The sequence below is a fragment of the Rhinatrema bivittatum genome, chromosome 2, assembly GCF_901001135.1.
Source record: "Rhinatrema bivittatum chromosome 2, aRhiBiv1.1, whole genome shotgun sequence".
In the NCBI taxonomy this organism is placed as follows: Eukaryota; Metazoa; Chordata; class Amphibia; order Gymnophiona; family Rhinatrematidae; genus Rhinatrema; species Rhinatrema bivittatum.
In genome coordinates this window covers 76,409,104-76,423,307 of record NC_042616.1, presented here as the reverse complement: position 1 = coordinate 76,423,307, position 14,204 = coordinate 76,409,104, and the positions used below count along the sequence as shown (strand labels likewise).

Here is a 14,204-nt window from a genome sequence, read left to right as displayed (position 1 = left end):
TAACTAATGCTCCTGCAGTTTTTCAAAATTTTATTAATGAAATCTTCAGAGACCTGTTACATACTTGCGTGGTGGTATATCTTGATGATATTTTGGTTTTCTCCAAGGACTTACCAACTCATCGTCAACACGTGCTGCAAGTATTACAAAGACTCAGGGACCATCAGTTGTATGCTAAACTGGAGAAATGTATTTTTGAAACTGAGTCTTTGCCGTTCCTGGGTTACATTATTTCTAACTGAGGTTTCCAAATGGACCCTACAAAAATAAAAAGCATACAAGAATGGGCTCAACCGAAGGGGCTAAAAGCCTTGCAAGATTTCTTGGTTTTGCCAATTACTACCGTCATTTTATTAAGGACTTTTCAAAATTATCGGCACCACTCACTGCACTCACACGTAAAGGAGCTAATATCACTAATTGGCCCACTGCCGCGGAGGAAGCATTTCAGGCTCTTAAGGACTCCTTTTTACGACAGCCCTGTCTTCGCCATCCTGACCCAAGTCGCTCCTTTACAGTTGAAGTTGATGCCTCCACCGAGGGAGTAGGAGCAGTTTTAAGCCAGACTGATGCCAAAGGTACGTCTCATCCCTGCTCGTATTTTTCAAGAAAATTCTCTTCTGCGGAGCGCAACTATACTATCGGCGACAAAGAATTACTAGCCATTAAACTTGCATTGGAAGAATGGCGACAATGGCTGGAGGGGGCCCAGCACAGAACCACTATCTTTACAGACCATAAGAATCTGACTTACCTACAACAAGCCCAACGTCTTAACCCGCGACAAGCTCGCTGGGCACTATTTGTTTCTCGCTTTGATTTTGAACTCCGGTATCGACCTGCAAGCAAGAATATCAAGGCGGACGCGCTATCCCGGTCTTTCATCTGTGAGGATGGAGAGGAAGTCCTGCAGCATATCATCGACCCGGCCTATTATTCTTGCGGCTACCTTTTCGGTTCCAATGGGGAAAACCGTGGTTCCCAGCAGACTCCGCAACAGGGTATTGAAATGGGGACATCCCAATTTGCTGGACATCCTGGCCATAAGAGAACACAGGACCTCCTTCAACGATTTTACTGGTGGCCGGGGATGCGCAAAGATATTCGAGCGTACGTAGATTCCTGTCCCGTTTGCGCCCAGCATAAAAGTCATGTGGGGAAACCGTGGGGACACCTACAACCTCTACCGGCACCAACCAAACCTTGGACTCATCTCTCCACCGACTTTGTGGTTGATCTACCTGCTTCTGAAGGACACACGGTTATCTGGGTGGTGATTGATCGGTTCTCTAAAATGGCTCATTTTACACCCCTGCCCGCCCTTCCCTCTGCTCCTCGTTTGGCTCAACTGTTTATGTCTCATATCTTCCGGCTTTATGGCCTACCTCTGCATATTGCCTCCGATCGCGGTTCCCAATTCACCGCTCGATATTGGCGGAGTCTTTGTGCCAAATTTCATGTTACATTGGATTTCACCACCGCCTTCCATCCGCAAGCCAATGGCCAGGTAGAACGTACCAATCGCTCTCTCAAGCAGTTTCTACGGTCGTATGTCAATGCCCGCCAGGATGACTGGGCCGCCTTGTTGCCGTGGGCAGAGTTTTCGCATAACTAACACCTGCTCCTCCACTGGATCCTCTCCTTTTCAAGTTGTTTTTGGCTATCAACCCACGCCTCTGGTGCCTCTGCCCCTGGCGGTGCCCTCTCTGGCGGCTCAGCTCACCGCCTCCCAGTTCAAACGCTTATGGGTACGCACTCGCCGCATGCTCTGCACAGCTGCACGTCAGGCTAAGAAATTTGCGGATAGGCATCGGAGACCGGCACCTCAGTTTCAGCCTGGCGATAAGGTGTGGCTTAGCACCAGAAATATTCGTTTGAAGGTTCCTTCTATGCGGTTGGCCCCTCGGTATATCGGTCCTTTTCCTGTGACTAAGCAAATTGGGCCCGTAACTTACCAGTTACGCTTACCTACTTCTCTTCGCATCTACAACAACTTTCATGTATCCCTGTTGAAACCGTTGCTCCTCAACTGGCCATCTCGGAAGGTTCCTGTGTCTTCACACGTCCAGCTGGAGACCGACGCAACATATCAAGTCCGGGAGGTCCTCGATGTTCGGAGACGTGGCCGCAGATGGGAGTACCTTCTGGCGTGGGAAGGATTTGGGCCGGAGGAGAACTCCTGGGAACCTGCTACTAATATCCTGGACAAGGATCTTCTCAAGGATTTTCACACCAACCACCCGGAGAAGCCCAGACCTTCTAGGGGGAGGCCTAAAGGAGGGGGTACTGTTATGAATACCGGCCGTGGCACGCCGCGACCGGGACCTACCGCTGTCCCCAGGGGCCGAACGGAGCCTCGACGCTGCCGGGGTCGTCAGCCGCAGCTTCCCCAACATGGCCGCGGCGTCTTCTTCGCGCGGCTTAGCTCCGCCCCTTGACTTGCTGCTAGGGCCGCGCGGGTGGCTCTGGCTCTGCTTTAAAGAGATACTCACAGGATGTGAGTTAGCGTCTTCCTGCGGCTTCCTGATTGGCTGGGACTATTTAAGCAAGGTCTGTGCCCTCAGACCTTGCCTTGACTTCTTGGCTCCTGAGTTTGTTTGGTTCCTGGTTCCTGGTCGTCCTTCTGTGTTGATTCCTGGTCCGGCTGACGTCTCTTCTGGTTCTTCGATCCCTGGCTTGGCGACGTATCCTCTCTGGCACTCGACTCTTGGACTGGCTGTGGACACCTCTGGCTCTTGACCCTTGGACTGGCTGCGGACACCTCTGGCTCTCGACCCTTGGACTGGCTGCGGACACCTCTGGCTCTCGACTCCTGGACTGGCTGCGGACACCTCTGGCTCTCGACCCTTGGACTGGCTGCGGACACCTCTGGCTCTCGACTCCTTGGACTGGCTGCGGACCTCTCTGGCTCACGACTCTTGGACTGAACTTCGTTAAGAGATCCTCGGGGTTTGCTCCTCGACCTGCTGGAGGCGCCAGCATCTGGATTACATGACCAGCAGGAGGCGCCTGCATCCAGATCTTCTTCGTTTCTACCTGCAACTCCGAGGATCGGCCTCGCCTACTGATGGTGGCCTAATCAGTCATCGTTGAACTAAGGGTCCACTTCACCGAGCATAACACACACAAATGCACTCTCACTTTCCCATCCCATATACACACATTTGCACTCTTCTTCTCCCACCCCATACGCACCCACACATGCTTTATCTTTCCCCCACACACAGATTTGTTTTCTCTCCCCCCCCCACACACATAACTTGCTTTCTCTCTCCCACCACACAAACACATTGACACACACCCCCACACGTGCTTTTTCTTTCTCACCACACACACACACGTGCTTTCTCTATCCTACTCTATACACAAACACACATACGCGATCTCTCTCTATCCCATCCCATTCACACACACACATGCGATCTCTCTTTCCCATGCTATATGCACCTATATAAATATACTATCTCCCCTTCTCACATATACAAATATATGCACTCTCTCTCCCCCACCAATACATACATGCTTTCTCTTCCCCCATATACACTCACTCACTATCTTTCCCCAGAGTGTGCAAGTCGCATTGTGGAACCTCTTTTCTCTGTGTGTGCGGTTGACAGCACTCCTCTCTCTGGCTGCGCAGGCTCATCACCGCTGATGTTCCACCTCCTCTTCAATCATGAGGGCCTGGCCACCACTGCTCCGGATTCTCTCCTCTGCTGGGAGAGCCCGGCCCCCTGTTTCTATGATTCTTGTCTTCAGCTGGGTGGGCCCAGCCACCACTTTGCTGCCTTCTCTCGCTGGCCCAGCGGGCCCAAAAAACACTTCGCTGCTGCCTTTCTTTGGCACAGAGGGCCAGGCCACCACTGCTCTCTTGCTCTGGCTCTTCTTGTGAGCTCAGTTCGAAGGTCAGCTGATTGAACCACTTGGAGTCCTACACAGTTCAAACAGCTGCTGTCTAAACTGTTCTCTGCAATAGAGATTGTGTGGCTGGGGAAGCATTTAGATGAGACCCTTAGTTCAACCCTAAGTGGACCCTTAGTTCAACGATGACTGATTAGGCCACCATCAGTAGGCGAGGCCGATCCTCGGAGTTGCAGGTAGAAACGAAGAAGATCTGGATGCAGGCGCCTCCTGCTGGTCATGTAATCCAGATGCTGGCGCCTTCAGCAGGTCGAGGAGCAAACCCCGAGGATCTCTTAACGAAGTTCAGTCCAAGAGTCGTGAGCCAGAGAGGTCCGCAGCCAGTCCAAGGAGTCGAGAACCAGAGGTGTCCGCAGCCAGTCCAAGGGTCGAGAGCCAGAGGTGTCCGCAGCCAGTCCAGGAGTCGAGAGCCAGAGGTGTCCGCAGCCAGTCCAAGGGTCGAGAGCCAGAGGTGTCCGCAGCCAGTCCAAGGGTCAAGAGCCAGAGGTGTCCACAGCCAGTCCAAGAGTCGAGTGCCAGAGAGGATACGTCGCCAAGCCAGGGATCGAAGAACCAGAAGAGACGTCAGCCGGACCAGGAATCAACACAGAAGGACGACCAGGAACCAGGAACCAAACAAACTCAGGAGCCAAGAAGTCAAGGCAAGGTCTGAGGGCACAGACCTTGCTTAAATAGTCCCAGCCAATCAGGAAGCCGCAGGAAGACGCTAACTCACATCCTGTGAGTATCTCTTTAAAGCAGAGCCAGAGCCACCCGCGCGGCCCTAGCAGCAAGTCAAGGGGCGGAGCTAAGCCGCGCGAAGAAGTGCTGGTGGGCTAGAGGTGCTGAGCTCCATTGAAAAATGAGATGGAGAACGTAGTAGAGGATATACGAGAGGGCACTGTAGCTTGACCTGGAGGGCTAAAATCCAGACCTTTTCTGAACATTTTAGCCATCCTCCTCACTACTGGACAATCCCTCTAATATCCATACTATCCAGAGAAAACCAAGACAATCAATTGGCAACCCTAACTCTCATGGCTGAGAGCCTTTAGGCTATGGTGTAGGTGACATAGCCTTGCAGACGAACCTACTAGGTCCATGCTGACAGCACATGGACTCGCTCTTACTAGGCCTGGTTTTAGGGCTTCACATATACCAGCCCCATTTCCCACAGGTTGAGCCCTTGGGTTCCAGGAGCCAACAGGTCTTAGGCAAGAGTCGTATATGGAGTGATCAGACAAAGCTGAGTAGTGGACAAATGGATCAGGGCAGACAGCGAGGAAATGGTGTCAAGGTTCAGGCAGACAGCGAGCAAGTGGGGTTGAGGTCCAAGCAGGGGTCAGAGTAGGCAGCAATCCAGTAGAGTAGTCAGAAGCCTTAGTCAGGGTCAGAACCAGAAGTCAGGCAGAGACAAACAGACAAGACAAGGCACTGGGGACCATTCATGGACAATGCAGAGAGCCATGCTGGCGTTAATGTGGGTTTTTGTAAGTGGGTTTTTTATCACCTGAGTCAGGTCAGGAGTTAAATGTAAGTTTTCTGGCAGCAAAACCCAGAAAAGAAGTCAGAGTGGGAACAGGCATATGCTAGAAATGATGAATGCTTTTGTAACCCCTTCCAAATCTCTGCTGCATTTCCCATGCTCATTGGCATCTTCCATTATAGCTCCCATGCTCATCATGAAGTATTGCTCTACCCATCTTCAGCCCCAGACCACTAACTCACTACTGTCTTAAAGGCTTTTAACTGAGAATTAATCATTGGTCATCACATTAATACGGGTTATAGCACCCATATCTGTGCAGATATTTATTCTGCGCAAATTTTCTGCACATCTCTCATTTGCATGCCATCCAGTGGAGGTGTCTGCTTTTGCTTCACGTGCTAAAAAAAAATAGGTGCAGTCACAACTGGCGGGACTTATCACAATTCCTAATGAAACTAAATGGCTGTGCTTAGCTGTCAGGAGGGGGAGGAGGGACAGGGAGAGAAGAGAGGGAAGGATTTTGAACAGAACAGGTTTTTGTCAGCTAACTCTTGAAGTTGGTTGAAATGAAAATCAGTTTAAAAGCACACAGCTATACACATCTCTAAGGGGGTCATTTTTCAAATCGCATTAGGGCCTTATCTTTCTCTCTCTCTCTCTCGCACTCTCATGTTGTATCAGGAACATTACTCTAACCATGCCCCCCTTTTTTTTATCGTGTTAACTATTTTTCACAAAGTTTACAGCAAAATGATAAATTTAGGCCTAAGTTTGTTTTGGCAAATTAATTTTCGGGATGAATTTTCTTTATTTTTTTTTGAGGTTGCAAGAAGGAATGGGATGACTTGCTGTGCTGGCATGAGGCTGACATTGGAGAATCGGTGACTTTGCCGTGCCCTGACCCCCTCTTGTATTTCATGAAGGAGCCAGGTGAGGATCTGTATAGAAAATGCCAACGTGACATATTATGAAAGAGTGCTTAAACCCTAGGAGTCTAATTTTCTAAATGATCACGTGTGTGCCAAATCCACTGGTAATTTCTACATGTGGATTTTGCACCAGCTCCAAGATTTTCAAAAATCTCCTTAAAGCACACCTATTTTCTGAAGTTTTCACACTAACGTCTTGGGTTCCAGGCTCTTTTGGTTTATTTTGTTTAAGGTCTGGAATTTTCTTTTAATTTTTTTCTTTTTTCTTTGTAATTCTGATGGCTGCAATAACCTAGTTGTTTTATTTGTTTTTAACTGTATATGCTGCATTGTTCCTTTCTCAAACTTTCTTTGGATGGGCGGGTGAAACCTTTCACAGTGAAAACATGCATACACATTCACTTTGAAAATTATCTGGGGAAAACTTACCCACTCACTTTTAAAAGTTCTAAAACATGCATAAGCGCAAGCTCTTCCTTCCATCTCTGCCCCTTGCAGGGATGGAGGGAAGGTAATGTGAGAGGAGCAGAGGTATTAGGTGCCTATGTTTACCAGCACATAAGGCAAGCAATTTTTCCAAAGACCATTTCTGAGGGTAATGCACTGATGTACCTGCAGAAAAATAACACTTACTATGAGGGGAGAAGAGAGAGGGTAAATTAGACTATACAAGAGCTCCAAGTTTTACATAAATCCAATATTTATTTACATATTTATGGCCAATAAACAAATAAACAAAGAAAAATATATATATAAGGCAATCTTTCCTTTTGGGTAAATTAGTGTAGTTGCCATATTAGTCCAGTTTAGAAACCTTAAAAGCGGCATATCCCTCTACCATTTGTGCACTAAGGGCTGGATTTTAAGATTTAGGCGCAGGCATAGATTTGTACGCGCAACCTGGCGTTGCGCGTACGCAGCCGCACGCATGTTATAAAATCCGGGGTCGGCGTGCGCAAGGGGTGCACACTTGTGCACCTTGCGCGCCAAGCCGCACAGCCTTCCTCCGTTCCCTCCAAGGCCGTTCCGAAATCGGAGCGGCCTCGGAGGGAACTTTCCTTCCACCCCCCCCACCTTCCCCTCCCTTCCCCTACCTAACCCACCCCCCGGCCCTACCTAAACCCCCCCTTACCTTTAACTTAGAAGTTGCACCTGCCTTAGGGCAGGTGTAGGTTGCGCACGCTGGCTGACGGCCGCCCTGCAATCCCAGGCACAGCGGCAAATGGCCGCTGTGCCTGGAGGCTCCAGCCCCACCTCCTCCCCGCCCCCTTTTTCAAGCCCCAGGACATACGCGCGTCCTGGGGCTTGCGCGCGTCGCCGGGCCTATGCAAAATAGGCTTGGCGCGCGCAGGAGGGGTTTAAAAGGGTTACGCACGTATATTACGCGTGTAACCCTTTTAAAATCCGCCCCTAACTGCTTTTGAGATTCATGATTTTATAGAGGTCACTAATGATTGCTTCCAATCACTCAGTATTATACATATTAGAATCTGAAATTATTAGTTAATGGGCAAGGCATATGCATTTTTCCATATATTTGCCCATCCTTATATATTTTGATGATTATTTGCTGCAATGTACATACATAAGAGAGTGTTCAGAAAGTTATGTCTGTACCTGCAGTATTTATAAAATACTGTGTATCTCTGTCCTGAAAGTACATACGCGCAGTATGCATACAGACTTTTAATGCAAGGAGCTTCATACTTTCTATATGTATTTATAAAGGTACATGCATATATTATACATACAAAGTAATTGTACTATGTGCATGCAATTACCACAGTTTATGTGTGGAGGTAAATATTTTAGAAAGCATGCTCTTACTCCGCTTATAAGAATACTTGTGTGAGTACTTTTAAACACCAGCATGCTAATACCTCCATCAGTTAACCCAGACCTTGACCAGTTTACGAGACCTTCCAGCATTTCACGCTTATTCCTCACCACTTAACCCAGACCTCCTACCCAAAATCTGTAGACAAATGAGAAATGCAATTGCAGTTCTGTGATTCAGCAGGTGTGAATGCATGCGTACAAGTTTGGTAAAGTAGGCATGCATACTGCTTGCAAAATAGTAACTTATGTGTGAACTTCTAAACCATGCCCCTGAATGCCTCTAAACCGCCTTTTTATCCTTTTTGACATGTACACACCACACTGCTAGTATGTGCATATTTCTGGATTTTGCAACATAATACTTATGCAGGTATATTCTATGTAATCTCCAACTTTACGCACTAAAACCTTATGTTGTGTTTATAAATAAAATTACCTTATTACATTCCATTCAGGCCGATACAGTAAAGTGTGCTCCGCTGGAGTGCACTGTTAGCCCGCGTTTGGCTGCGCGTTTTTGACACGCTATTTTTACCCTTTATACAGTAAGGGGTAATAGCGCATCGAAAATGCGTGGCCAAGCCCCTCGAAACTAATAGCTCCCGCAACATGCAAATGCATGTTGATGGGCCTATTAGTTATTCCTGCGCGATTCAGAAAATAAAATGTCAGTCAAGCCGCACATTTTACACTCAGAAATTAACTCTTGCCAAAGGCAGGCATTAATTTCGGCCAGCACCTGGGAAGTGTACAGAAAGCAGAAAAAACGGCTTTTCTGTACACCCTCCAACTTAATATCATAGCGATATTAAGTTGGAGGCCCCAAAAATAAAACATAATTAAAAATTTAAAATCTGCATGCGGCCTGCGGGTTGGAAGACGGACACTCAATTATGCCGGCGTCCATTTTCCGAACCCGTGGCTGTCAGCGGGTTCGAGAACCGACACCGGTAAAATTGAGCGTCAGCTGTCAAACCTGCTAACAGCCGCTGCGTCTGTCAAAAAGGAGCCACTAGGGACGCGCTAGTGTCCCTAGCACCTCCTTATTACCACGGGCCTTCATTTGCATTTTTTGTTTTTCTGAATCGCGTGCCCAGGAGAGTGGTCTGGGCACGCGCCGGGAGAGCGGGTGCTTGCCGGCTCTCCCACGCGTTTTTCTGTATCGGCCTGATAGTCAGATACTACTGTCCCCAGAAGTACAGTTGCTTAAATTCACATCGTAATAGTTTCTATATGCTTATATTTTCCTATGTATATTCAACCCTTACCCAGGGTGTTTAGTCCCAAGGGCACACAATCACGTTTATAACCTCTGGGGCTGCTCTGGCTAGCTGACTCCCTCCCAGCTTGACTCTTGATCCCGAGGGGGGGGGGGGGAGGGCGGGATTCTTTCTATGGGGAGACATTCTCGTCTATGGCTCAGACAATGAAAGAAACGTCCCTTGTGTGTATTTATTGCTGTGGCATCCTTTGGAGGGAGATGCTGTAAATAGTCAAACAGGACCAGGTGCTGGGTGTGAAATAATAATTTACTGATTGGTTTAAGGCAAATATAAGTCCATCTTTAAATACTTGTACAGTTACAGATGATGTCTTTACAGATAGGAGTGTTTCACTGTGGGTAGGTGTCACACCTTAAATCACAAAATGGCTGGTTATAAAGTGCATGAGTAACCAATCCCTGCTCTCCTAGGTGGGAGGAGGCCAGTTTGAATCATAGAGTCAGAGGATTCTTGTAAACAGTTTTAAGGCTTTCAGCCGTACAATTATACTGCAACTTTAGATCCCTGACTGGATTTCTGGGACAGACGCAAAAATAGAATCTCAATATAACAGGCGGGTCTCGCCGTGAGAGTTGGATGATACGACACTTGAGAAAATTACATCGTTTTGGCATAATCATATACAGCCGCCTAGACGCAAATGATGTGCAGACCGGACGGTTCATGTCCAAGAGATTGAACACGTCGACAGGCTTGCTGATGCGGCGCTTATAAAAGTATAAAATTACACAATAATTTTTTTATACATTCAACAAATATTTGGTTCGGGCTGCGCTATAATAATTCTTAGGAGCCTTTTGTTTTTTCACTAAGCTGATTTATAGGTCCTAATCGTGCTCTTTTGTAGAAATAAATGAATCAAAACATCCATTGTTATACCTTTTCTAAAAATGTATATACAACCATAGGTAGGGAAACACTCAACAGTGCAATAATATGATAGCATGAAACTATATTATTATGATACATAAGTGACAAATATCCAAACTTTCATGTTATTAATTAGCAGCTTGTAAATGTTTTTAAAAGTCTCTCAAAGTGAGGTATCTTCTCACCTTGAGGGTATCCTGAACTTCACCCTCCCATGGAAGGCTGGCAACCAGTTCTGTAAATTCTTTAACTTTAGGCACAAGCCCAACAGCAACAGTATCTGAAACAAAGCACAGCACACAACATAAAGGAAAAAAATGTCCCTTCAGAGGTGTCTGTAAAGTATTTGCAAGTCAGCCCCACTTCAAAGGGCAATCAGCTCATCTACTGGAGGATCCTCTGACTCTGACATTCTCAGGGGCTCATAGTGGTTGGGATTATGCTTCCTTATAGTGACTCTATTTGGAAAAATACAGTTCACTCCATACCAGCATGACCCCCACCCCGGTGATAATAAATCACTGCATGCTTGTAAATGTTGTGGTTCATTGCAGTTCAGCAACCATGTGGTCTAGAGTCCGGCGATAATCGGGGTGCTCTCAACATTTTTCCAGGATATCAGAATCTTTCACAATAATGTGGTCAGCATATTCAGCCAGCCAGGTGTCCTGGTTCTCTGCTATGAAGTTCATCACAAGGACAAGCACATAAGGATACTAAAGCCTTAACATGCCCTACACATGATGTTTTACAGATGTTGGCCATGAGAAACCTTATGCAAGTTGGGTCTCTCTCCCAAAAGGCTGGAGACAGCTCAGGATTGATCCCAGACCTCCGGTGGCAATGGTTGGTATGAGAGGTCCTCTCCACTGAAAAAGAGACTCCTGATGGCACAGTTACCTCTGAAACCATAGGCCTTTTCCCGCTGAACTAAGGTGAACTACCTGGCATTGCAGAATCTCCTTCTGATGAGATCCCAGAGCTGGGTAGCAACACTGACACCTCCATCGTCATCCAGCAATATTCTCTAAAATTCTTAGGGGCCTTTACCATTAGGTTGATGGTTGAGGTTACTCCATAGAGCTGTTCAGCCTGTTCTGCAGTAATTGTGATGCAGCAATTCCTCCTGTCAGAGAACTGGTAAATTATAGAAGACCGCAATTGGCCCAAAGATCTAGAACTCTCGGAAAGAAGATCCATAGATGGTGTGCTCTGCCCCAACCCATATGGGGAGTTGATGTGGCAGTAAGTTGCCCAGGAGGGTATCCTCTGTGAGGTCGATGGCTGCAGGGTTTCAGATGGAGTGGGTTTAGGTAACCCCTGACCTCGCCCAATTACAGAAGCAATCATAGCTATCTCTACTTCTTTTAACTCCAGGGCCTCCATGTGGTAGGCCTAGGAGAAATGTCCTGATCCCAGAGGGGTCTTCAACGTAGGTCTCGACCATGAAATTGGGGCTGTCTGCACATGAGAAGGCCTGACCATATCTGACATCCATCTTGTCTCGACTATGGCCCAGACAATAAAAGAAACATTAGTGTGTCCCTTGTGTATATTTATTGCTGTAGCATCCTCAGGAGGGATATACTGTAAATAACCAAACAGGGCCAGGTATTGGGTGCTAAACAATAATTTACTGATTGGTTTAGGGCAAATATAAGTCCATTTTTAAATATTTGTGAAGTTACAGATGATGTCTTTACAGATAAGAGTGTTTCACTGTGGGTAGGTGTCCTTTTCTTTCAGCACGCTGGTTGAGCTTCCCATGGTGGAGTAAATTGTGCACCCAGTTAAGCCAGTGGCTTAACTGGGATTCCTAGGTCAGGGGTCCCGTACCAGCATAGTAAAAATCATACCTTACAGTCCAGTGTCTTCCTGGACACCCAGCCCTGTGTCCTGGTCCTATGCTGTTAGAGATCTGGATGGGGTCTCCTCGCTCTCCATTGACTCTATTAAACTGCTCTGAAAGGGTGACTCCTCAGGTTGAAAGTGGGTGGACTAAAACCTCTTCACAACAAAAATGTGTATTTTCCTTCTTGAAAAAAACAGGATACATTTTGGCCATCAAAAATCTCACTCAGAAAGATCTGTCTCTGATCTTGCCCACCTAGAGAATAGAGTGGTGCTCACAGATTTTCAATCCTCTGGATTGAGAGCCCTTTTGCCTCAAAGGGAAATCCCGTACAAATCTATCTTACTGAACTAAAAACTTAGGGATCCTCTGGCACATTGTGCACAGAGGCCAATCCCTGCATCAAAAGGGGAATCCTAATGAGGCAGGAGGCCTCAGCAGGGAGAAAAAAATACTACACCATGCTTCTCTGGTGTCTGGTGTAAATAAACAAAACAAAACAAAACACTAGCCATCAGTGGCGTAGCCAGAAATGAATTTTTGGGTGGGCCCAAGGTTAACATGGGTGGGCACTAAAAGTCTGAGCCATGGAATTCATATTCTTATTGATAAATACTTTCACACACACACACACCTGACAATAGATTTCTAAATAATCTGCTACAGCTGTTATACTTTTAATATTTTAAACTCAATTACTTCAAGCAGCTACCAATGCTAAACCTAATATATAGTTATGAAAGCATTTCAATTATATTTAAAGAGATCTCAAGTGGCAGTATCTCATAACTTACAAAGAACCATATACTAGTCTACTATAAAGACAGATATCTCATCATACATCACAGTATTCTGTGAGATGTTTTAAAACCCTCTGGAATGTTGTACCAAAATATTTCTACTTGAAAAAAGCTCAGAAAGGCAATGTACTTTTAAGATGGAACTAGGTTCAAACTAATTACAAATTCAATGATGAAGGAACCCTCTTTCCTATTTTCTTAAACTTATCAAACGCAGTAATTCATGACCATCATAATAGGCATCATTGTGTGGTAAAGTATACCTTTGTCACTCTGCCTTATGCTTAATCATAGGTCAGTCCATATTTTTAAGTGTTTTTGTTGCTTAATTCACCCCAGTGATATACTCCAAATTTCTAGCAATAATCTTGTTACATCAATTCAAGGTTACTTATGTTGAAAATTATGAACCAAACTTATCTGGATAATACGATGTTATTACTTCTTCTTAACCACCATCGACTTTGAGCTTGATGCCACGCCAAGATACGCCATGCTGTGGAATATATTACGCCCTTGAAGAAGGACTCGATGCTAGTCCGAAACATTGTGCAATGTCGGGCATAGAACAGCAATATAGTGAATTCTCATATTGCTGACAGTTTGAGGGCATCAAGCTCAAAGTCGATGGTGGTTAAGAAGAAGTAATAACATTGTATTATCCAGATAAGTTTGGTTCATAATTTTCAACAAAAGTAACCTTGAATTGATGTAACACAAGATTATTGCTAGAAATTTGGAGTATATCACTGGGGTGAATTAAGCAACAAAAACACTTAAAAATATGGACTGACCTATGATTAAGCATAATGCAGAGTGACAAAGGTATACTTTACCACACAATGATGCCTATTATGATGGTCATGAATTACTGCGTTTGATAAGTTTAAGAAAATAGGAAAGAGGGTTCCTTCATCATTGAATTTGTACCAAAATATTTACCATAATTGAGCAAATGCCTTATTAATCTGTATCAATAAAACAAATAAATATCTTTGAAGATTTCTTTTCCTTTCCTATGACTCAACTATTTAGTTTTAGTCTTCCTCTGATGCTGACATTTGCTGAATCGAATCCAGGGGCTCCTGACATTCATCCCCATTTCTTTACAAAGGAAGAACAGAAAAAAAGACTGTTCTGGATAAAGAGATGTCTTGAAGGTGGTCACACCCTTTGGCTGACAGCTGGGATGTATCCTTAGCAGTGTGGAGAGGATAACTGGGTAGACAGGAGAAAAAGGCT

At 45.8% G+C, this 14,204-nt stretch overlaps 1 protein-coding gene across 1 annotated transcript in view; it reads left to right on the top strand.

Moving 5' to 3' along the window:
• The first annotated feature begins 283 nt into the window (after positions 1–283).
• The window catches only part of GHRHR (growth hormone releasing hormone receptor), a 137,564-nt gene continuing 123,643 nt past the window's right edge, over positions 284–14,204 (top strand). The window contains exons 1-3 of the mRNA XM_029587025.1: positions 284–1,001; positions 6,212–6,319; positions 8,336–8,338. Of these exons, the coding sequence (XP_029442885.1) occupies positions 284–1,001; positions 6,212–6,319; positions 8,336–8,338 (829 nt within the window). The remainder of the gene's footprint in view (positions 1,002–6,211; positions 6,320–8,335; positions 8,339–14,204) is intronic.